Here is a 23102-nt window from a genome sequence, read left to right on the forward strand (position 1 = left end):
AATTTGCCAGGCTGCGGGGTTCGTACATCGCGGATCCATCTATATTTGTGTCAAGCGACGGCGTCTTTGTCTCCCTGGCGCGGCATCATCCTTCCCAGCCTGGCACGCTCTGCCCTGGGCACGGTGTTGGGGTGCAGATGGGCACTTGGGGGGGGGGGGCGGTCTCCATCCCTCCTGGGGCTTTTTCCTGGTGCGGAGCCGCCCTCCTTCCCCAGGGGAGGTGGTAGGAGGGCACGGGATGCCCTGTGTGGGGAAACTGAGGCACGGCGCAATGCAGTCTGCTCTGGGCTCTGTTTTCCCCGCCGGCTGGATGGGGATCCCATCCTGCTCTGCCCCCCGTGGCAGCGGGAGGACCCCCATACCCACCGTACGGGGCTGGCGAGCGCCGTGGGGGGCCAGGAGAGACCTGGCAGTGCCGCGGCAGCGGTGCCGACCTCCTGGCCCTCACCGGCCTGCCCCCGCCTGATCCCTCTCCCGCAGACGCTCTCTCTGACACCAGCTGACAAGAGCCATTTCCAAGATGGATTGATTCAATTTAGCACCGATTTTTTGCTGGGGCTGGTGACGTACGGCTCCCCAGCCGGCGCTGGGCGGCACGTGACTCCCCAGCGCCCGCCGTCATTAGAGCAGCTCAGCACCGGCTGCCGCAGCCCGCCTCGCCTAATCAGCCCCGCGCGTGCTGCCGGCACGGGAGGGGGTCGCATCCTGCCCTGGCAGCGGCTCCACGAGGCTGCCTGCCCCCAGCATCCCTGGCAGGATCCAGCCCCGGGGGTGCTGGGGCGGCGGTGGTACCCAGGGGTGGTACCCAGGGATGCTGGAGGTGGTACCCAGGGGTGCTGACAGTGATACCCAGGGATGCTGGCGGCGGTACCCAGGGATGCTGGCAGCAGTACCCAGGGATGCTGGTGGGGGTACCCGAGGATGCTGGTGGTGGTACCCAGGGATGCTGGCAGCGGTACCCAGGGATGCTGGCGGTGGTACCCAGGGATGCTGGCAGCGGTACCCAGGGATGCTGGCGGTGGTACCCAGCAGTGCCGGCGGTGCCGGAGCTGCTGGTGGGGCTGCGCGGGGGGGATTTTGTTTTGCTCCCTCGCTTTCTGGGTTTTTCTCCAGGCTTGATGAGTACGTCTGGTTCTCTCACTGTCTGTCTTTTCCTCTCTCCTTCCTTTCGAGGCAAATGGCTGACTGATTGCTTTTCATCTCCCGCTCTGAGGAGCTGTAAGAGCTACTTTATACAAACATCAATTACAGGCACGTAATAAATTAAGGCTCCCTTACACCGAACCCATTAGAGTCCACTCTCATATCAAAGCGCTCCCATCACACACGGATTGGGGTGGAGTGGGGGGGAGGAGGGAGAGGGAGGAAAATGTCTTATTAGCCGGCAGATTGTTAGCAGAACACTGATTTAATTGTATCCCCATGCCCGAGCGCGGGAGGAGGACGGGGGGTGCAGAGGGGGGGGCACCCGGGGCCTGCCAAAAAAGAAATGCTCAGGGATTGTTCCCTTTCCCCGAGGTGCTGGGGGGCAGCCTCCCTCCCGGGCTTGTCCCCGTGCCAGCGCCGGCTGCCAGCACTTCTGGTAGCGGCCAAGGGGGCCGGTTTCGGAGGTGCCCCCCACCCCGGCTGACGGTGCCGAGCGGCAAAGCCCAGGGTTGGGTGCCCACTCTCCTCCTGCCCCCAGCCACCTTTGGGGTGCCAACCTCCAGACCATTGGCCATGCGGCGGGTGATGCCGAGGGGTGCCGGGGATGGGGGGGAGCGTGGCAGCTGTCTGGCATCTCCGCACGCCAGGGCCTTGTGACAAGTCCTGCCGTGGCACGGTGTGCGTTGGGGCTGGGACACCCCCCCTCCCAGTGCCTCCCCGGGTTCGGACGGTGCGTCGGGGCACGGAGGCGGAAAGAGGGGCTTGGGGGAGATGGGGGGCAGCCCGGGAGGCGATGAGCAAACTTCCCTGTAGGACAAAGGCGCCTGCATCCGCCAACAGCTCCCGCTGCCTCTGCCTGCGAATAAATAGCCTCCAGGCTGTCAGTCTGGCACTACCCCCGGGGCTGGAGGCTCTCAGAGAGGAACGGAGCCCGGGAACAGCAGGCATGGCTGGAGCGCTGCCCGACGGGGCTTTGCAGGTGCTGGCACGCCGCGCCGGCGCGCTTCGCCCAGGCAGGGCTTCTTCCCAAACCACCAGCACCCAGCCGCGGCCCATGGCCTCGCCACGCGTCCCCTGGGATGGCCCCCTGGCCGGCGGGCAGGGAGCGAGGTGGGGGGGGGGGGCAGGGGGCTATGGTGGGGTGCGCGAGGGTCCCTGTGCTGCGAGGGCTGGTGGGTGTGCATAGGTGTGCACGCACTCCTTGTTGCAGGGGTAGTGCATGGATGTGTGCGCAGGCACGTCGGTCTGCTGAAGTTGTCTGTCCTTCTGCAGAGGTGCTGGTGATGCATCCACGCATCCCCCTCTGCAGAGGGTGTATGTTGTGCACAGGTGCGCGCGCGCACACACGCATGCACCCTGCTCTGCAGAGGGTGTGTATTGTGCATCCGCGTGCGTGTGTGCACACATGCACGCATCCCCTGCTGCAGAGGGTGTGTTACGCACGCGTGTGTGTGCGCGCACACGCATGCATCCCCCCCCCGCAGAGGGTGTATGTTGTGCACGCGTCTGTGTGCACGCGCACACATGCATCCCGCTCCGCAGACGCCATGTGCGCACCACGCTCCCCGCGGCAGCAGCTCTGTCCCCAGGTGAGCGTGCGTGTGCACGCGTGTGTGCCCCTGCCTCCCCCCGCTCCTGCGCACCCAGGGGTGCGGGGTGGGGGGTCCCGTTCACCCCCCTCCCTTTCAGGGCAGGTTTTATCTCCCCTGCACGGCTCCCGCAGCCCACCGTTCCCTTGCTGCCCTCCCGAGCCTGACATTTACATATTAATATTTTCCAAGGGAGACAATGCGTTGCGGTGCAAGTGTCTGCATTGTGGTTGCACATAATGTAAAGTGAGATAAAGCGCCCGGCTCCGCTATGAATAACTGCAAATGAAAACCCATGTGGCCATAAAAGCCTTCACATTTGCCCTGTCAGCATGTGGTACATCGGCTAAACAACTGATTTAGCTTTTCTTTTTTTCCAAGGTTTATCGCCACTTACAGAGGACATGCTCTTTGTGTACTGCCTGTCGCTTTCTGCTCAGCTTCCTTGTCACTTCCCCTCGGCGTCCTCCCAGCCAGGCCCCGAAACGATGCTCTGCTCCTCTAAACCGCCCTGACAGCCCCTATTAGCTTCTGGCCGAGTACAGCCTGGCGCTGCTGGGGCTATTTATCTCGCCGGCGCAGAGGGCTGTTATCACCCTTGCTCCTTACGGCCCTGCTGCTTTGCTTCTGCTGATGGCGGGGATTTGGGATGGGGTCCTGGTGGGGTCTGGGCGGGGAGAGAGGGGACCCGGTAGCGCTTATCCCTCCTCCCAGAGGAGCCAGATCTGGCCTTCGGGCTTGGCTTTTGGCTGCGGTGGCTCCTCATCCCGGTGCTGCCAGGCTCTGACCCCTCCGTGCCGGGGGGCGGGGGGGATGCAGCCAAAACCGCTCGGGATAACCCCATGTGCCATGGGGAGGGAATTATTCCTGCTCCTACGCGGCGCGGCCGGTGCCATCCCCGTGGCGGTGGCCCCGGGCAGGGGTGATGTCCCCGCGGGACCGCTGGCTTCCGAAGGCGCCGGCTTGGGTGCCAGACCTGAAATACCGGGTGGGGAGCTCGGTGGGGTGGTGACGCCAGGGAAGTGGGATGAGCAGCTCTGCGTTGTGCCGGCGGGAAGGGGGGGAGGACAGGGGTACCTGCTCGGCGCCCGTGGAGCTGCCTGGCCCTTGGCCAGGGGCCCTGGCACCCAGCCGGCCCCCGGCACTGCCGGTAACCGGAGCTGCCTCCCCTCGCTGTTATTTCAGCAGGTGGGGGCAGATCGGTTTACCGGGCCAGGCAGATGCCTATCGGTCCCCTCCTGCCGCATCGTCCCCGTGCCACTGCCACGTCACCAACGCCACGGCCACATTACCGGGGCTGGACATCACCGGTGATGGTGATTGCCACCGGTGCCCGGGTCTCCTTCCCCGGCCATGCTGCCCTCTGGGGTGCACCAGTCCCCGCCGCCAGCTCCTGCTGGCAGAGGGACCGCCTTGTCACCCGGCATGGCAGGCTTTGCTCCTGGCCACCCCGTGCCGCCAGCGGGCACCGCGCCGGCTCGTCCCCTTGAGTCACACCGGCAGCCGGGGCGGCGTGGCGGGCGCCGGCGAGGTGTTGTCCCGTGGGGCCGGCTGGGGCTGGTGCAAGCTCTGCGTCACCCACGCCCTGCCCGGGGTGCCAGCGTCCCCAGGGGCCGGGGCGGGGGGGGGGGGGGGGTGTCCCCCCACCGGGGCTTGCGTCAGAGCATGGGGGGAGCGTTTCACAAGCGCTTTCCTGTCTCAACCTGCCCCTGGCCGGTGCCTGGGGGGGGGGGGGGCCGGGGGGGGAGCGGGGGTGGGAAGCGGGGGGCCGGGGGGGGGGGGGGGGTGTTGTTTACAGCCATGGAGCTTGTTTCCTTCCACCTGCCTCGGGGGAAGCAGTTAGCGATTTGTTAGTCAAACCAGAGGAGCCTTCCTGGAGCGGCTTCCTGCCCGGCTCAGCATCGCCCGGCCGCCCCGCCAGCGGGTCCCCCCCGCATCCCCCGGCTCTGCCGTGCCCCCCGCCACAGCCAGCGCAGCGCCGTGCCGTGCCGTGCCGGAGCCTGGGCGGGCGGGATGTGGAGAGCCTCGGCGCCGTTTCCCACCGGCAGCTTCCAGGCGTCGCCGGTTGGCGTGGGCACCCCGCGAGCCGGCCGGGTGGGAGCACCGGAGCCGTGCTTGAAAAACGGGGGCAGCGCTTATCTTTTGGGGCCTCTGCCCAAATATCTACGGGGAGGTTGTGCTGGGAACGGCAGAGCTCACGATGGCTTGGCAGGAGGGTGGGGGGGGGGTGGGGGGGTGCTCTCCTGGGGTGCTTGGGCGATGGTTGGGTGCTCGGGTGATGGCTGGGTGCTTGAGTGAGGGTTGGGTGCTGCCGAGCTTGCCCTGCCGTGCCGCTGGGCGCTGCGGGAGCGCGATGCACCGAGCGCCACGCCGTGTGCGCCGCGCACCGTGCCTCACGCGCCAAGCACCGTGCGCCAGGCACCCCGCACCGAGCGCCATGCATCGTGCACGCATCCAGCACCGTTGCCCGCACCACCCCTGCAGAAACGGGGCCCACGCATGGACAAGGAAGTGCCAGCCTGCGCCCCCTCGCTAATCGAGTGGCGCCGGGTGATAAATAAGGAAGTTAACACCCAACCCGGGCTGCTAATTAGCTTTTAACCTGTACTAGCAGTTAACTACAAAAGGCAGTCATTTGTTCCGGGGAGCTGGTAGCGTAGAAAGAACGAAACACGGCCAATTTTGTTCAGGATGAATTAAGACTTGCAAATGTAAAATGAGTTCATCTATTTAATTAAGTAGCGGCAATATGGATGTTAAATTAAGTTAATGGCAGGCATGCCAAAACAAGGTTATAAAAATCTTGTCCTGGCAGGGTGGGTTACGGATCCGGCCCTTGGGGGGGGGGGGGGGGGACGGACACACGGGGGGCTCTGCCCTGCCCGCGGGTGGCCCTGGGGTGGGCTGGGGGCTGCTGGCTGGTGGCCCTGGGGACGCCCCTCCGGCCACCGCAGGGATGGAGGGAGAGGGAGAAGGAGGTGGAGGAAAAAAAAAAAGGCAGGAGGAAAGGAAAAGCGTGTCTCACCCAGCGCCACAATCTTATCAGGGCTGAACTTTACTCTCCTGCTAAAGATATAGGATACTTTAGGGACATCGGAAAGAAATAATAACCCTCTGATTTGTAGCTCTCGGGCTCTGGCAGCCGAGGGGGAAGGAAGACTGTCTTCTGCCATTACCATTTTTTGTATGAACTATTCCCCAAAGAAATCAAACCCTTGTACAAGCCCTCCCGCGCGGCAGCCCCTGCTCCGGCGCTGACCCGAGCCGTGCGGATTATCACCGCGCATCGCAGCCGGAGACAGGAACATTCATTAAAATTTGAAACACAAATGGAAAATTGCTACTTGAAGCCTCCTTGCCGGAGAGCCAGCCGCTTGATCAGAGACCTCATTAATGTATCTAATGTGTAAGGAACAATTAGACTTTTCAAAGACATCCTTTTCCCAGCCAGGGGAAAAAAAAAAAAAAAAAAAAGAAGCGGCTTGAGCCCCCCCCCCCCCCCCCATCCCAACCCAAACCTGCCTCGAGGGGTTGGGGTGCACAACCCTGACGAGAGCCTACGAGCCGCTGGAGAATCTCGGATCCATCCCAGCACCCGAAATGCCCGTTTCTCCTTAAGTTAGATGGGGAGGAAAGTGGGCTGATTAAAAAGCTGATTTCTTTTCCCAGCGACCGGCGGGGTTTTGCCATCCTCCCGTAATTAGCCGGTTACGCGGCCGTATGTTTTATTTATGAGCCGAGGGCGGAGGGAAGGGGAAGCGGAGGAACGACCGTGCCCTATATATCTGCAAATAAAACACTTCATTTCCCTCCTGGGGAATGTCACCTCGAGAAACCATCGCTTTCCTGCTCACTGCCCTGTCCAAATCGCAGGCTGTAAATGGCTTTGTGGGCCTGGCTGGCGCTCAGATGGGTTTAAAATATGGATTTATGTCTTTATTCTGCATAGTCAAAGGTCAACAAGAGCAGGAAATCATCGCTGAGCCGCTTATTTACGGCGAGAGGCGGCTGCTCGCTCCTCTCCTTGCTCGTGCATCCCCGCCGACGGATGCTTTCGGGGTGCCGGGTCACGGGGAGTGCGGTGGAGCCCAGTGCCGGCTGGCGGAGACCGGCTGTGCCTCAGTTTCCCTGGGGTGGGCTTCTTGGGGGTGGGCATCCCGCTGGGGACTGCAGCCTGGATGTCCCCGGCACGGCTGTATCCCCTTCCTTGGGGACACCCATGGGGAGGTCGAACGTCCCCGAGGAGGTCGGGCATCCCCGGCCCGCGGCATCCCCGTGATGAGGGTACCACGCGGCCGAACGAGCCGGGAGCACCCTGTGCCCATCCGCCATCGCCCCGGCTTGCTTGCGCGGCATGGGCAGGGCCGGCGGCGCGCTTGCCCGGCCGGCCCCGCGAGCTGCGCTCTCATGCTTTGCTAATCCCGCCTGGCACCTGCCCCAGCTCCCGGCGGCTTCGTGCGAGCAAGGAACCAATTAATCCTCCCGGCGCTCGGGGAAGTGGGTCAGGCTCATCAAGCTCTCCCGCTAACGAGGGGCGAGGCGAGGCGCGGCAGAGCCGGCTGCCGGGTGGCTGGGCGGGTGTCTCGCGCCGGTGCCCTGCGTCCCGTCTCCCGTGGGGTGGTAAGTGGGTAAACTGAGGCAGGGCGACGCTGCCGCGTGCATGCAATCGCCCGCAGAGTGGGGACAACCGAGGAGGAGGGTGGCGGGTAATTCGGTTGGGCCGATGTCGCAAAGGGCCGGGCTGGTTTCCCAACGGGGCCGCCCGGCCTCTGTGCCTCGGTTTCCCCATCCCAGCGAAGCAACGGGGGCTCCCGGCTTGGGGTGCTGGGTGCTGGCGGGGTTAGGGCTTTCTTGGCAGGGTGGGGAGCGCAGGCAGCGCAGGCAGCGCGCCCCTTTGAAGTGTAGCCCAACTTCCAGGAGTGAAGCAATTCTCGTTTGCATAATGAACAAAGGGAGCAGGGGGGAGGCGAAACCCCAAAGCCCGAGCTGGCGGGCAGGCCTGCCCTCCCTGCCTGCCCTCCCTGCCTGCCCTCCCTGCCTGCCTGCCCGCTCCCCCAGCCGCCTGTAATTACAGGTTTATTGCCTGTACAGCTATTGTGTAATGACATGTTTGCAAATTAATTTTTACGGCTCATGCCGGGGGGGGGGGAGCAGAGGAGGGGTCCCGCGGTGCTTGCGTGAGCCCAGCAAATTCAATCCCTATAAAAGCGTGGGGGCTGCGAGCGGGGTAGTGACGGGGGGGCCTGAGGGAATTGGGTGACGTGGTGACCTCGCAGCCTTTCCAGGTCAGGGTGGGGGGGTCCCCCTTGCACCCACGCTATGGGGGGGGATTGGGTTTGGGGCACCCAGAGCCATGTCACCCCCCCCCCCAATAAGTGACATTTCCTAATGCATCAGCGAGGCCGGGGGGAGTTGGGGGGGCGATTGGCCGGGGAGGGGGGAAGCAGCGATGGAGCAGCAGCACCCAGCACCCTGCGGCTGGGAGCACGGCGGCGCAGGGGAGCTGCCTTGGAGGGAGCGGGACGCGAGCGATGACTCAGGGGACGGGCCAGAAATACTCCCGGTGCCGATCTTGACAGATGTAGGTTAGGAAGGAAGAAAATACATAATAATAATCCCCCGACCTGGAATTAGAAAAGCAGTATTTAACGGGGGGGGGGGGGAGAGGAGGAGGAGGAGGAGGGTGCAGTTTGTCACCGGCTCCGTCTTTGCCAAATGGGTTCCTGGGGAGCTCAGCTGAAAGGGTGCGTGTGTGCACATGCGTGTGTGTGTGTGTGCACACGCGTGTGTGTGCACACGTGTGTGTGTGTTTGCACGTGCATGCATGCGTGTGCACGCGCAGGTGCATGCATGCGCGTGTACGCGTACATGCGAGTGCATGCAGGCGTGCATGCAAGCGTGCACAAGCACGCACATACGTGCATTTGCCAGCCAGAAGACCTTTTGCAAAGGCCCTCCTGCTCGCTTGCGCCGCGCGCCAGGCCCAACCTTCCCCACCGTGGGGCCGGATGGGCCCGGGGGAGTACCGGGACCCCCGGGACACCCCCCCCTCCCCAGCCCCACGATGGGGAGTGGGCAGGGGCAGCAGAGGGGGCCTGGAATGGCCTGTATCTTTAAGCTGTTTGAAGGGCTGGTCATTATCATACAGGATGTGGCTTCTCTTGCAGGGGTAGATATCACACGTTGCCTTCGTGAACTTTGGTGTTAAAAGCAGCCGGCAGTTTGGAAGAGAGGGCCGGAGCTTTTTTTTTTTGGGGGGGGGGGGGGGGGAAGCGCACACGCACACAGATGTGCACGCGCCCACAAGCGCGCTCCCATGCAAAGCGCTCCCATGCACGCTCCCGTGCAAGCGCGGCCGTGCAAGCGCGCCCATGCGTGCCTGGAGCGCGCAACGCTTCCCCCCCCCCCCCCCTTTATCCCACCCCGCCTTGGCTGATCGTTTGCTTAAAGCAAATAAGCCGGCCCTCGTTACTATGGTGCAGCCAGGATCTCCAGCCTCCCTCGCTCTCCCCGTAATAGCATTTATTAGCCTATTTGCCTGCAAGCATGTCTTCCCGGATCTGCTAATGCATCAGCGGAGAGGGACTGGGGGAGATCCTATCGGGCGGCTGATTACAGCCCCTGCCAGGCGAGCGGGGCCGGGCGGGGGAGATTTGGGGGCACGGGGGGGCCGCGGGGGGAGCTCGCCCTCCGCACAGGGGCCGGGGCAGGCAGCCTTCCTGCGCCTGCCTTTTGTGAAGCAGCGGGCAGCTCCCGGCAGGCAGGAAAGTTGGGTTATTTATTGTTTTATTTCCTAATTTTCCTCCTTAAGCAACTGGGGGGCTTGATTTCTGTTTTTACCCCCCCCCCCCCGGCATTGGCAGCTGTTTGAAAACAGCATCCCGGAAAAGACCAAAAAAAAAAAAAAGAAAAATAAAAATTATTCTGTCTGTGGGCGAGGAGGAGGAGCAGGTTTGAGGGGGAAGGAGGCTTCTCCTGCCCTCCCGTCCCGGCTGGCGGGGTGCCCCGGGGCTCGCCTCCCCGAAAACGCCGGGGATGAAGGTTGAAGCCCGGGGAAGCGGGGCGGCGTGACGCGGGGAGGAGGGTGCCGGGGCGAGCAGCTGCCTGCCGCTCTCCTGCCTGCTCCCCTTCATTAGGGGAGACAAATCTGCTGTCAAGTAGCCAGATTTCCAATTTACCGATAATGATTCTTGCATGAAAATTGATCGAGGGCAAGTCTGCCGCCTCTCGCCCGCCCGGCTTGGCGCAGCCCGGGAGCCTAGGCTTTCTGCTCGCCTCGGGACGCGCCGCTCGGACGGACAGACGGACGGACGGACGCCGGCTCGCAGCCTGCGTGGGTCCCCACCCCACGCTGCCAGCATTCTTCGCCGGGGCGGGGGGGGGACGACACACGACAGACCCTGCTGCACCATCCAGCTCAGGGGGTGCGTCCCCCCCACGCCGAGGGTCCCCACCGCCGCCTCCTCCTCCTCCTCCGCTGGCTTTTTGTGTGCCTGCAATTCGCAGCTCGGGGCTCAAGCGGCAGGAGAAGCCCCGGGAAGGCGTCACGCCATGGCAGCCGGGCTCCTGCCCTGGCCCCGCCGGTGACAGCCGCCACCGCCACCCCTCCGCCGGCGCCCTGGGCTCGCTGCTATTTCAATTTTTATTTTTCCTCCTCCCCCACGCACTTGATTCCCCCGCTCCTCCTGCTCCTCCTCCTCCTCTCCTCCTCCTCCTCCTCTCCTCCTCCCCACTCACCGTATTTTTTCGCCTCTGTTTATTTTTTCCAACCCCTCTGTGTGGCTTGGTGCTAATTTTTTGGGGTTTTTTTTTTTTTTTTTTTCCTTGCTTCCTGACACATCCTCTTCACCTTGGGTCTTTTATTTTTATTTTTATTTTTTTTTCCTGGCCGCAATGGAACTGTAACATAAATCATGTTTGGGTTGAAACCACCTCTCTATTACTTACCAGGTAAGGCACCATGCGATGCTGCTGCCGGCCACCCCCTGGCCCCTCTCACCCCGAGGGTCTCCCTGTGGGGTCCCCCCCTGCTTGGGGACACCCCTTTGTTTACCCCGGCCAGCGGCAGCCGAGGGGGATTTGGGGGTGAAGTTACTTTCTCCCAGCACCTAATAGAGGTTTTGGGTTCCGGCGAGCTTTCGTGGGGGGAGCAGGCAGCCCCGGTGCGGCGCTGCAAGGCTCTGCGGGGTTTTGGGGTGCTTGGATCCCCCCTCTCTTCTTCCGCTGCTGCTCCCCAGCCCTGGGAGGTTTCTCCCCTCCCTGAGGAGCTGGGAGGGTTTCTGGCTGAGGAGGCATGGGAGAAATGCTGGGTGCGCTGTGTTTTGGGGTGGGGGTCCCTGCTTGTGGCCCCGCTGCTGCCCAGGTGAGGGGACTTGGGGCACCGAAGTTTGCTGTGCCGCCCTAGCCGGCAGCACCGTCCCCCGCGGCAGCCGGTGAGGGAGAGGGACCCCCCTCTCTGGGGGGGGTTTGGGGTGTTTTGAGAGCATCGGTGGCGAGAGGGGCTGGGGTGCAAGCTCGGGCACGCGCTTGGGGTGCGCGCTTGGGGGGTGCGCTCAGGCAGGGTGCATGCTCAGGGTGCATGTTTGGGGTGCACACTTGGGGTGCACGCTTAGGATGTGTGCTCAGGACACGAGCTCGGGGTGGAAGCTCACGGTGGGAGCTCGAGGTGCTCTTGGGGTGCAGGCTCAGGGTGCACGTTCAGGATGCATGTTTGGGGTGCATGCTTGGGGTGTACACTCAGGACACTCAGGCTGTGAGCTCAGGGTGGGAGCTCGAGGTGCTCTTGGGGTGCACAGTTGGGGTTCACGCTCGGGGTGCACCCTCCAGATGCAGCCTTGGGCTGTGAGCTCAGGCTGTGAACTCGAGGTGCTCTTGGGGTGCAGGCTCGGGGTGCGCGCTCGGGGTGCAGGCTCGGGGTGCGCACTCAGGGTGCGCACTCGGGCTGTGAATTCAGGCTGTGAGCTTGAGGTGCTCTTGGGGTGCATGCTTGGGGTGCATGCTCAGGGTGCATGTTCGAGGTGCACACTCGGGGTGCACGCTCAGGCTGCGAGCTCGGGGCGCGCTCGGGGGTGCGCTCCGGGAGGCGGGGGGTGGCGGCGGGGCCCCTCTCCTGCGGGGCCGTGCCCCCGCGTGGCGGTTTCCCCGCGGAAGGTTGGTTGTTTCAGGAAATGGCTTTTGCATGTGGCAGTTGTTACAGGAACGAGCGGCTCTGCCCAAGCGCGCCTGCGCCAGAGCGTGCGAAGGCGAGCCGGGAAGGGCGGTGGAGGGGCGCCGGGGTTGAACTTGGGGCCCCCCCCCCGCCCCTGCCCCGGGAGGGGTTGCGGTGTGACATCCCCCCCAGGGCTTTGCCACGGCGGGGACGTGGGTGACCTGCTTGCCCGTGGCACCCAGCACGCTCTGACCCTGCGCCCTCCTCCCTGCCGGCTGCGGGGGTCCCGCTCCCCGTCCCCCCCCCACGACACCATCCCCTTGCCCGCTCCTTGCTGGTTCTCAGCTGCCTCCAGCGGCCGCGGGCAATGCCTGCCCGGCCTTGGTGCCGTCCCCCGCGGCGGGGACTCCTCCAAAGGCTGCAGGTGCAGGGAGGTGGGCTGGGGTTTGGTTTTTTTTTCCCCTTAAATTCCATATTTAGCACGCTTCGGTCGAGCGGGGGTTCCCGGCAGCGGCTCCTGTTGCATGAAACTTCTGGCTTTACCGTTGTTGCTAATGCACTAATTCCTGCGCCCCGGAAAACCCTGCTCCGGCCGGCTCGTCGCTTTCCAGCCACCTCGGAGAGGAAATAAAAAAATTGGAGGAGAAAAGCAAGAGAGAGAGAGGAGCATGGAAGTGTCAGGCTGTGAGATTTAAAGCAATTAGGGGAAATTATGTTCGATGCGCTGGCAAGCAGAGAAATCGCCGGCGGCAGCTGCCGGGGCGTTGGGAGATGCTGGTGGGCCAGGTCGGGTGGGAGCAGATGGAGATGTGAACCTTCCCCCATGGGCTCGCAGGGGTTTCACGAGCGCCGGGCTGGTGGCGGTGACTCAGCGGCCCGCGTCCTGCTGGGGACTGTCACCGCCTCGGGGACTGCCTGGCCGTGGCCTGTGTCACACGCTCCTTGGTGGCTTGCTCTCCCGGCTCGACTGGCACGGGATCCGGCCGGCTCCTCTGTGTCCCCTGCATCCCTCTGGTCACCGACGCTTCTGTCCCCTGCATCCCTCTGGTCATGGGGCTGGAGATGTGCAGCGGGGCTCAGCCGGCTGCAAGGGGACACCGGGCACGGCGGGGACCCGGCACCAAGCATAGCTGAGAACGGGGGGCCGGGGAGGGGACCCCATTCTCTGCTGGTACATATGGGAGCAGATACGTGGGTGCAGTCGTCACCCTATGGCTGGTGCCAGCGTCCCTCGGGGACAGCAGCATCCTTTGGGGACAGCGGCACCCCTCGGAGACACAGAGCATCCCCGGAGGGCCTGGCTCTCTGCTCCAGCAGGAGCGAGGGTGGCACCCAAATGCACACAGCCTTTTGGGGTCCCCCCCTCCCAATGGGTGTCCCCAAATCGCTGGCAGCCCCCAGGCGCTGGAGGGACCCTGGGGCTCCTGGCGCATCTCCCGGCGGGGCGGGACGGGGCCCTCGGTGCTTCGGCGTGCCAGGGAGAATGGTGGCGGGTGCCGGCGGCGGATGCTGCTGACTCAGGACCTTCCCAAATGGTTCCTATTTTTACACCAGGGCCGGTAATATTTAGCCCGTGGATCAAAGCAGATGGAGGGAGCTGGGTGATGCTGCGTAAACACCCGCTCCGCGGGTGCCGCTGGCGCGAGGCGTGAGTCACCAGCGGCTTTTGGCAGCGCCGGGCGGGGACGTCCACCCCTGGGCTGGGTTTGGGGTGCTCGGGGCTGAGACCCCTCATGGCAGCCCCTGGCTGGGTGCCGGGGTTGGGGGTTGCCCCTTCCTCGTCCTCGCTGGGTGTGTGGTTGAGGGGTGCTCGAGGGTGATGCTTGTGGGGTGCTGAGGTGGGGGGGGGGCCTGGGTGATGCCAGGGGGGTCCAGGCTGTGTTGGGGTGCCGGGAAGCCCTCCCGACTTCCTCCCTTGCCCACCCCACCATCCTCCTCCTCCTCCTCCTCCTCCTCCTCCTCCTCCTCCTCCTCTCCTCGCCAGTCCTAAATTCGGTCGCCATGGCAACCATGTCAACCACTTTCCAGCTTCCCCGTGATGGTTTGAGGAGGGGAGGGGAGGGAAGAGGGGAGCCAGGGGAAGGGGGGCGGCGGGCGAGGGCTGCGCGCCAGTCGGGGGGACCGGAGGCATCGCCCTGGGATCAGGGCTCAGGGTGACGCTTCCCAGATGGTTTTTCCTCGCTGGGTCCCGTCTGGCGAGCGGGAGCCGGTGCCAGCCCGGTGCGTGCCAAGGGGTCAGGGCTGGGGGTCCTTGCTCCGGGGACGGGGGCTCGATCGCAGCCTCCCAGCTCTTGAGCGGGTGGGTGGGCACCCCCAAAATTCGGTGCCTGTCTGCAGCCATCCTGCTCGTGCCAGGGTGCCGCGGGTAGCCGGGACGTCGGTAGCCACACGGCTTGGAGGGGGGTGAATTATTCCCAGACATCCCCTTTTTCTCCCTCTTTTCTCCCCCCCGCCTCGTCCATAATCTCTTCATTCCTGGGCTAAGCCTGGTTCCCGATGGTTTTAAAGGCAGATTTGCCCGTAGCTATATAGGACAGGGTGTAAAGCCGGGCGGCTGTACGGGCGGGTGTGTAACACCAGCGCCGGCATCGCCCCACGGCGGGTGGGCGTCCGGCTGCCCCCCCCCGGGGATGGCTGCGCCGGTGCAGAGCTGCGGTGCCGCTGGGGGAGAGCAGGCCAGGTGTAATTACCCCAGCAGAGGAGTTTGGCCCGCGATGAAAGCGGGGTACCGCTGCCGCCTCCCCTTTGCCGTGCAGTCGTCGTCCCCGCCTCCCCCCCTCCCGGCGCTGCCGGACCCCGATGCCTGGGAGTCCACGGGGTGCTGCGGCATCGCTCACCTCCAAACCCACGCCGGGTTTTGGGGGGGGGGGAGCAGGTGCTTCCTTTCTTTACGGCGTGTCTCCCCACCCCCCCCTTTCCCTTTCCTTGGCACCGGGTGGCGGCACCTGCCAGGGACGCTCCTCCTTGGCACGGCACCGCGGCACGTGCGCAGGCACCGCTGGCGGCAGCCGCGCTCGAGGCACCGCCGGCAGCCGGAGGGAGCAGGGCCAACCCTGCCCCGAGCCTGGCAGCGGGGTGCATATTCCCCCCTCCCCCCCCCCCCCCCCCCATTTTATTATTAATATTTAACTTTCTTTCCCGAACGCCGCGCTTAATTAAACGCGGCCGCCTCTTGCCGCGAGCCGACGTGGGGTGTTTGTTACACCAAACATCGACGGGAAGGATGCTCCCCCGCCGCAACACCCCTCCGATGGATTCTTTCACCGGCATTAAAAAAGGGGGGTGTGTGTGTGTGACACCCCAACCCACCCCTCCCCAAGGGGCTTTGGGGGGGAAGGATGCTGCGTTTCTGCATCACCAAGCTTTCTCCTTCCCCCCTTCTTTTAATAATAACAACGCTTTAAAGATGTTTGACATCTGTAACAAACAGCTGGCATCCTGTTATGGAAGAATGTCCTTTTATTTCCGAGCAGGTTGAACTGTCATTAATAGTATAATTAGGTGATTATCGGCGTACAGCAGAAAACTGCTTAATTGCACAGCCAGCTTTGCGAGGATCCCCGGCTCCTTTATTGCTGGATTTGTTTTAGCCGCCTGAATTTTTTCGCGCTGTGTTGTTGTTTTTTTTTTTAACGTTGATTATTATTTTTTAATGTGCGCGGCAGCTGGGGGAGCGCGGCAGCACCGGCGGCGCCGGGGGGTGGACGACGGCGACGACGACACGCCGGTGCTGGCACTGGTCCCCCCCCCCGTGCGTGTCCCCCACCAGGTCCCCAGGGGATTTATTTTTAACCCCATGCGTGCTGAAGTTGGCGAAAGGGGTCTCAGAGGTGGGGTTGGTGGGGTTTTGCTGGGTGCAGCACCCATGGGTGGGAGCACCCGTGGGTGGGAGCACCCACGGGTGGGAGCTGACCTGGCGCAGAGTTATCCGAGGGAATAAAGGAGACGTCTTTGTTAGCAGCTCCGTGCCATCAGATGCCGGCGGGGAGCAGAGCCGTGGCACCGCTCGGCGCGGGGCAGGAGGGCACCCATCGTGCCGGGGTGCCTTTGCCCACCCTCGCCCATCCCCGCAGGCTGGGACCCCGCTTTTGGGGCACCGCGCCCCTCTCCATCCCCGCACGCGTGGGGCACGCACGTGGCCCTCTGCGGCGCTAGGGCGGCTGCGACGGAGTCGGTCCATCCCCATCCCCGTCCCCAGGATGCGGCGTTTTGGGGGCAGAGCAGATTTTTTGGCGCCCGCCAGACAATAGCGCTTTGTATCTCCCCCCGGTGCCGCCAAACACACTTGTTAGCGCCGCAGCTTTGTCCTGTAAATTTCCATGGAGTAATTACGTCTTAATTTATGATAATCCCGGGCGGGCGGTGGAGGGGGGCAAGCGCCAGTCAAGTTTGGAAGTTGCCTGCCGGGGCCCGGGGTCCCCCGTGGCTCATGCCGACCATGAACTTCTCCATCTCGGTGCAAAGCCAGCGGATGGGGAGAGCGTCCCCGAGCGGGGACGGGGGCTGTCCCCAGGGGAACGAGGAGCGAGGCCACGTGGGATTTGGCTATCGGTCCCAGTTTGCAGAGCAGGAGCGTCCCCAGCACGGTGGCTGGTGATGCTGCCCATCCCACCACCCATCCAGGAGCTCAGGACTCCATGGGCACGTGGGCTTGGATCATCCCGGGATGATGCCGGGATGCCATGCATGTCCCGGTGCCGACTCCCCCAGCCAGGGGGGAACCTCTCCCTTCTAACAAGCCCCCGGCACTGCATCGGCACGGGGCCGGACCCTTCCCTCTTCCCACCGCTGAATGGCTCATCCCGCCTTTGTCTGGAGGGCTTATTACCGGGAAAATAGAGGCTCTTTTCCCTCGGCCTTCCCGGCGGGCAAATTAGACGCTTTGGCAATTTTCGAGGAGGATGACGGGGAGGGAAAGCAAGGCTCTCATCGCCCGGAGGAGGAACCCAGCGCCAGGCAGGGTGCTGGCACTCTCCGGCAAGGGTGTGGGGTGGGAAGTGAGGGGCTCCTTATGTCCCCTCCAAAGCCATCGAGGCACCGCCGGGAGCTGCCACAGGAATCCCGCAGGATTTGGGGAGCATTTAATGCTCGCCCTGTGGAGGGAGGCAGGTTTGGGGTACGTGTGCCCGGTGCCACCGAGCATTCTCCCGCAGAGCTGGGAGGGTGCTGGCACCCATGCATGCCGCCACCCATTGCCGATGGGGGCTGTGGGTGCCGTGGGCACCCTGTCCCACACCCCAGGGTGGGTTTTGCCCCTGGAGAGGGGTAAAACCCCGGGGCTGTGCCCGCTGCACCTGCAGCCGGGTCCCCATTGGGAGGCAGCGCACATCCAGTGACATTTGACAAGCGTAAAAATTCAATTAATTCCAGCAGGCAGATTAAATATAAGTGAATTTTAATAATTTGCTCGAAAGGCTGAGGATTACTGTAGGCGAAAAGGGAAGATGCTGTGTGCGCGGGGGCACTGGCCAGCCTTCTCGGCACCGGCACGTGGGATCGCCGGCGCTAATCACCCGAAATCCTGGCGTGGGAAGCGGGGTCCGCTCCCCTTAGCGCCGAACCCCCGGACCTGGGTTTTGGTTGATCTTCCCCTGTGACGAAGAACGTGCTGGAGCCGTCCCAGCGGTGCTGGCAGCGTGTTGTGCCCGTTCCCGGCACAGTCCGGCTACATGGGCATGGCTGCTGCTTCCGACCCTCCTCGCTGATGCCCATTTCTTGGGGGGCTTCGTGGAAGGGGTGAGACCCGTCAAGGTGGTGGTGGGAGCCTGGGCTTTCCCCTGGGGACCCCATGGGACGTTGCATGGGGACCCGGGGCTCCCGGGTGAGGAGCAAGCCAAGGTCTCGCCAAGACCTCGGCAGCATCTTGTAAATAAAAAGCCGGTGACATGGGGCACCAATTGCTAGCAGATGGCGCCGGTATTAGGAAAATGAAAATACATGCAGTAAATTTGCCGTTTGCCAGCGTTAATTTCTTATCCCAAGGTAAAACCTTCCCTCTGGCCCGTGCCGGGCCATCTGCACGGTCATAAACCGCGGCGCTGCAGTGCGTGCGGGGGTACCCCGGGAGCACGGGGGGGGACCCCCATCCCGCCTGGCCCCCCAGCTTTGCCGGCGGCGCAGTGGGATTGATGGAGATTGCCCGTGACCTTTGCTAGGACACGAGGTATTACCATTAATACTTCTGTATTTCCGGAGTTCGTGCCATGCATAAATCTCATATCAAGCCGGGCGGGCAGAGTAATCTGCCAGGCGGCGTTATTAATACCTGTTATTAATACCCGTTATTAATACCTGCTGCCCCCCGGCGCCAGAGCCCTTCGTTAGCTGCTCGCGGATGGGGCGAGGGATGGGGGCTGCGCCATGTAACACACCCCCACCCCACCCCCCCAGCTTTTTGGGGTGCAGCCGGGGCGGGCACCCCAAAATCCCCTGTGCTGGCTGAGTTACCGTCTGCTTTCTGCCAGTGGCGGGGGGGTCCCCTGCAGGCACCCACCCCCGTGACGGGGGGCAGTTTTTGGCTACAGACCCCCTTGGCTCCGCCGGGGGGGGTGTGTGTGTGGATGGGAGCGCCTCAAAGGCAGCAGGGTGGCAGGAGGCATCCCCTCACCTTGCCCTGGCACCTCCTAACGCTGCCCCAGCTCAGCTGGGTCCTGGCCCCCTGCCCCTGCCTGCAGCCCCCTGCCCTGCCCCTGCCTCCCCCCTGCCCCGCCAGGACCTGCCCCGTGCAAGATCCAGCCTGCGTGAAACTCTAATCTCCAATTTTATTCGCTCGGCTCCAGCCGATTTGCATAATCCACATAATCACCCCGGTTTTAATTGCCCACAACTCTGCAGAAAGATCATGTGGTTAAGTGGTAAATCATAATTAGATAAATAATTGGCTTGGCCGCAGCAAGCTGCTTTGTTATACCTGCCATCTGCTGGGCAAGGGCTTCTCGCGCCGAGAACAATGCGCCGCTGACGGCAAAGCCTGCGCTGCCCGCGGCAGGGCTGCGCTGAGCTGCCGGCGTGGGGACGGGGACGGGGACGGGGGACGTGGATGGGAGGGCAGCCTGGCTGCACCGGGCATTGCCCGCTCCCGGCCTCTGCAATGCCCGGTAGCGCTGTGCAAGGCTCGGCAGCGCCGTGCAATGCCTGGCTCTGACCCACACGTTGCCCAACGGCACCGTGCAAATGCCCAACAGCACCGTGCAATGCCCGACGGCAGCGTGCAATGCCCGACGGCACTGTGCAATGCCCAACAGCACCGTGCAATGCCCGATGGCACCGTGCAATGCCCAATGGCACTGTGCAATGCCCAACAGCACCGTGCAATGCCTGATGGCACCGTGCAATGCCCGACGGCACCGTGCAATGCCCAACAGCACCGTGCAATGCCTGGCAGCCCCGTTCAATGCCCGACGGCACCATGCAATGCCCGACGGCACCATGCAATGCCCAACAGCACCGTGCAATGCCCAACAGCACCGTGCAATGCCTGGCAGCCCCGTTCAATGCCCGACGGCACCGTGCAATGCCCGACGGCACTGTGCAATGCCCAACAGCACCGTGCAATGCCCGATGGCACCGTGCAATGCCCAATGGCACTGTGCAATGCCCAACAGCACCGTGCAATGCCTGATGGCACCGTGCAATGCCCGACGGCACCGTGCAATGCCCAACAGCACCGTGCAATGCCTGGCAGCCCCGTTCAATGCCCGACGGCACCATGCAATGCCCAACAGCACCGTGCAATGCCCAACAGCACCGTGCAATGCCCAACAGCACCGTGCAATGCCTAGCTCTCTCCCACGCGATGCCTGGCAGCCCCGTGCAGCGCCCAGGGGTGCTGCGTGATATTTGGCACCCACCCGCGCGCCCAACATAGCCATTCAGCCCCCAGCAGCTGTTCATGCAAAGAGGAGGGGTGGGGGCTGTACCCTGCTTCTCCCCAAGAAAGGGGGAGCCTCGAGAGACGGCTAGCACCCAGACCTGGGCAGCGGGAGCCAAGAGGAGCTGCCATCCCAACCTGGATGCTGCTCAGAGGGGCTCAGGGGCCAGCGGCATCCTTTGGGCACAGGCACTTTATTTTCGAAGCCCCCAGCTCGCTCTGCCAGGGCAGAAACGGGGAAGAAAGTTGCTTTGAAGTGAATCTTTCACCGGCCTGATTTCCTATGGGCTTAAAAAGCACCCAGGGCTGGTTGGGCTGGGCACGGGGAGGCAAGGAAGGGAGAAAAATAATTCCAAATCGTGGCAGCCCCAGCCCTTCCCCAGCGCTGCGCCCTCCAAACGAGCTCTTATTAGTTTGCTTGTTGTCGTTTGCCGGATCAATGGTCCATGGAGGAGTGATCGATGGAGACCCAGCCGGCTAATAGCGCCGTGCGCTTGGACGCTCGGGGCTGTGCCGGGGTCCCCAGGGAGCCCTGAATCCCACGCCCAGGTGGCAAGGTGCTTGTCACCCCGGGGGACCCATCCGGACCTCTCCAAGGGTGCTGGCGGCGAGCCGGGTGCTGGGGAGCCAGCCAAATGGGGGGATGCTTCCCAGATGGGTCCTGGGCTCTGCCCCGAGGACCCCAAAAACAGTCAAAGGTTGCGTCTGCATCTCTCCATCCCTGGGGACACTTGGGGACACCAGGCCCGGCCACCTCCCTTCGTTTCGGCTGCATGCCGGGCGGTGGGGAGGGAGGGCAGGAGCGCGGGCTCCGATCGATCGATTAATTAATTAATGGAGCGTGTTGTAGGTGCGGCGGCAGAGCTGTTTTAATGAGGGGTGGAAGATGTGCGGCGGCTCGGCGGGACATCACCGGGAGAGGAGGTTGTTCCCGCTGCCTGTCCCCTGCCTGTCCCCTGCCTGCTGGCTCTCAAGGGGGTGACGGGGTGCATGGCGGGGGGACGACGGGCACGCGCTGCCCCTGGCCGCCTGCCCTCCCTCCTGCCCGCACAGGCAGCCGCTTGGGGCCCTGCCTGCTGCATTCAGGCAGCGTGGGGAGGGGGGGGGGCTCGACAATGCGAGGCCATTAGCATTGAAAATCCATGCAAAGCAGCTGTTCCCGCTCGGAGCGTGCAGCTGGATGCAGCTCGGGAGCGGGAACGGAGGCGCCGAGAGGAGGAGAAAGGCTGGGGGACCTCATGCCATGGAGCATCAACCCCAAATTCTTCGGGGACCCATCCAGAGCAAGCATGGAGGAGCCGAGGTCCTGCGCGGTGGGTGCGGATCTGTCCCGGGGGAGGATGCAGGATGCTCATCTCTCCCTGCTCCCTCGGCCTCCCGCCGCGCTGGCTTTTTTTCCGCTCCATTTGCCAGGGGCTGGAGCTGCTGCCTGATCGTATTTGGTAATAAATTATTAGTTCCAGCGCTCGGGAGCCCGGGAGCTCAAAATAGCTGCTTTTAAAGCGGGCGGCTGGTGCAGGTTGAGTTCAATGGCAATCTGCTCTGAAGGGCACTTCATGCTCATTAGGGGCCTTTCAAGGTGCTGGAGGGGGGGGTGGGTGGGGGGCTGAAACCAAGGTGCTAAACCTGCCTGCGCCGCATTTCCCGGCAGCTGCCTGCAGCGGGGACGGGGAGGCAGGGGAGGGCAGCCAGCAGCGGTACCGAGCCCCCCCTTCCCGCACGCTCTCACTCCTCCGGGAAGGACCCTGAGGTTTCGGGGTGCTGGGAGCCCGTCTCTGCCCCAGCGCTGCCCGCTCCTGCCTGCCCGCGGCGGCTGCTGGCGTGTTTATTTGTCTCCAGCCCCACCAGGCAGCCAGACTGGTTCTGCTCTCGCTGCCGGAGGAGGCTCCCGCTGCCAAAAAACCCGCCAGCGTCATCAGGAGCAGATGGAGAGAAGATGGCACGCTCCCAGCTCCCAGCCCTGCGCCGGGGATGCGGGGGGCCGGGGAGGTGGTGAGGGATCGTGGGGCAGGGACACCCCCCCCCGCCCCAAGTAGCCAGGGGCTTGGGGTCCTGCTCCGTCAGGGCTGCCAACCCCATGGCTGGTGCCGTGTGCGGCACCGTGGGAAGGGGTGCCAGGACGTGGGGTGGCACGGGGAAGGGGACACGGCGATGGCCCTGCCATCCCCTCCTCCTCCTCCTCCTCCTCCCGCCAGGCAGGGACATGCCTGCTCCCGCGGGCGGGCAGCCAGCAGGCACCGGGAATGCCAGACACTCCCTGCGCCGTTGTGCCCGGGCACACGCTGTGGGAAGGATGGGGACGGGGTGGCACATCGCCTGGTCCCCGGTCCCCAACCTCCCCCGTGGCCTCAGCAGGGGACCCAGGTGTCCTGCGGCCCCCGCACCTGCCACCCTGCCTTGGCTTGGCTGGGGCGGGGGGGGGGGGGGGGTACAGGCAGCAGCTGCCTGCCTGCGGGGGCGAAGGCAGCAAGCGGTGCCTGAGGGCGGGTACGTGGTGGGGTCCCAGCCCCTCTCCCTGCACCCCCAGAGGGGTGGGGGCAGCGGGGGAGCAGCCTGCCCCGTTTCGGGGTTCGGCTCCCCGCCCCGGTGAGGCAACCGCTGGCATGACCCCAGGCTGCTGCCAGGCTCTGAACTTGACCTGTTTTTCCGCACGGATCTGCCTGCCGGGAAAAGCAGCCAGGGAGGGGCAGGAGGAGGGCGAGAGCTGGGGGGAGGCCCCACATCCCCATCCCCACGCGGATGCTCGTGCCCGGCCAGCTCTCCACCGCAGTGTGCCTCAGTTTCCCCAGCTGGCAGTTCTCCTGCGGAGCAGCCTGGGAACGCCCGGACAGACGGACGCCACCTCCGTCAGGGCAAGGCGGGTGAGTGGCGCTGCTCGGGCCCCAGCCGGGGCGGAGGCGCCGATTTTATCACCGGGCAGGAGCAGCAAAACTGGTTTGGAGCCCGGCTGGGGCAGCGGCACAGCTCGTGTTAGCAGGCCAGCCCTGGGGGCAGCGCGAGCTCCCGGCGCACTTCCCGGCGAGCTGCTGGCTCGGAGCTGCCCCACGCTCGCCCGGCAAATCCCGGTGGGATCCTGAGTTTGTTGGGAGGCGTTTGGGGCCGCCGAGATCAGCTGAGCATCACACGGGTGATGCTCCGCTGCCAGCCCCGTGCCCCGGCAAGCGTGCGCGAGCGTGCTAATTGCTGCCGGCTGGTTAGCAAATGGTCTCCTGCCTTGGATTGGGGCCGGGGGGGTTATGCCGGGGTTCATAGCTGGGGGGGGGGGCATGCAGAAGTGCCCGGGGGGGGTGCAGGGCTGTGCCCGGGGGGTGCAGGGTTGTGCCCGGTGGATGCAGGGCAGTGCCCGGGG

The 23102-nt window shown here is 64.1% G+C and overlaps 1 protein-coding gene across 5 annotated transcripts in view; it reads left to right on the plus strand.

Annotated features, from left to right (window-relative positions):
• Positions 1–23102, plus strand: part of GSE1 (Gse1 coiled-coil protein) — a 111914-nt gene that overhangs the window by 71256 nt on the left and 17556 nt on the right. The window contains exon 1 of one of the 5 annotated variants that reach the window (XM_076348986.1): positions 10518–10685. The exons of the other annotated variants lie outside the window; for them this stretch is intronic. Coding sequence (XP_076205101.1) covers positions 10649–10685 — 37 coding nt within the window. The 5' untranslated portion in view covers positions 10518–10648. Of the gene's footprint in view, positions 1–10517; positions 10686–23102 lie in introns of those variants that run through there. 5 annotated transcript variants of the gene reach the window in all.

Source organism: Aptenodytes patagonicus, chromosome 11 (assembly GCF_965638725.1).
Source record: "Aptenodytes patagonicus chromosome 11, bAptPat1.pri.cur, whole genome shotgun sequence".
NCBI classification, from domain to species: Eukaryota; Metazoa; Chordata; class Aves; order Sphenisciformes; family Spheniscidae; genus Aptenodytes; species Aptenodytes patagonicus.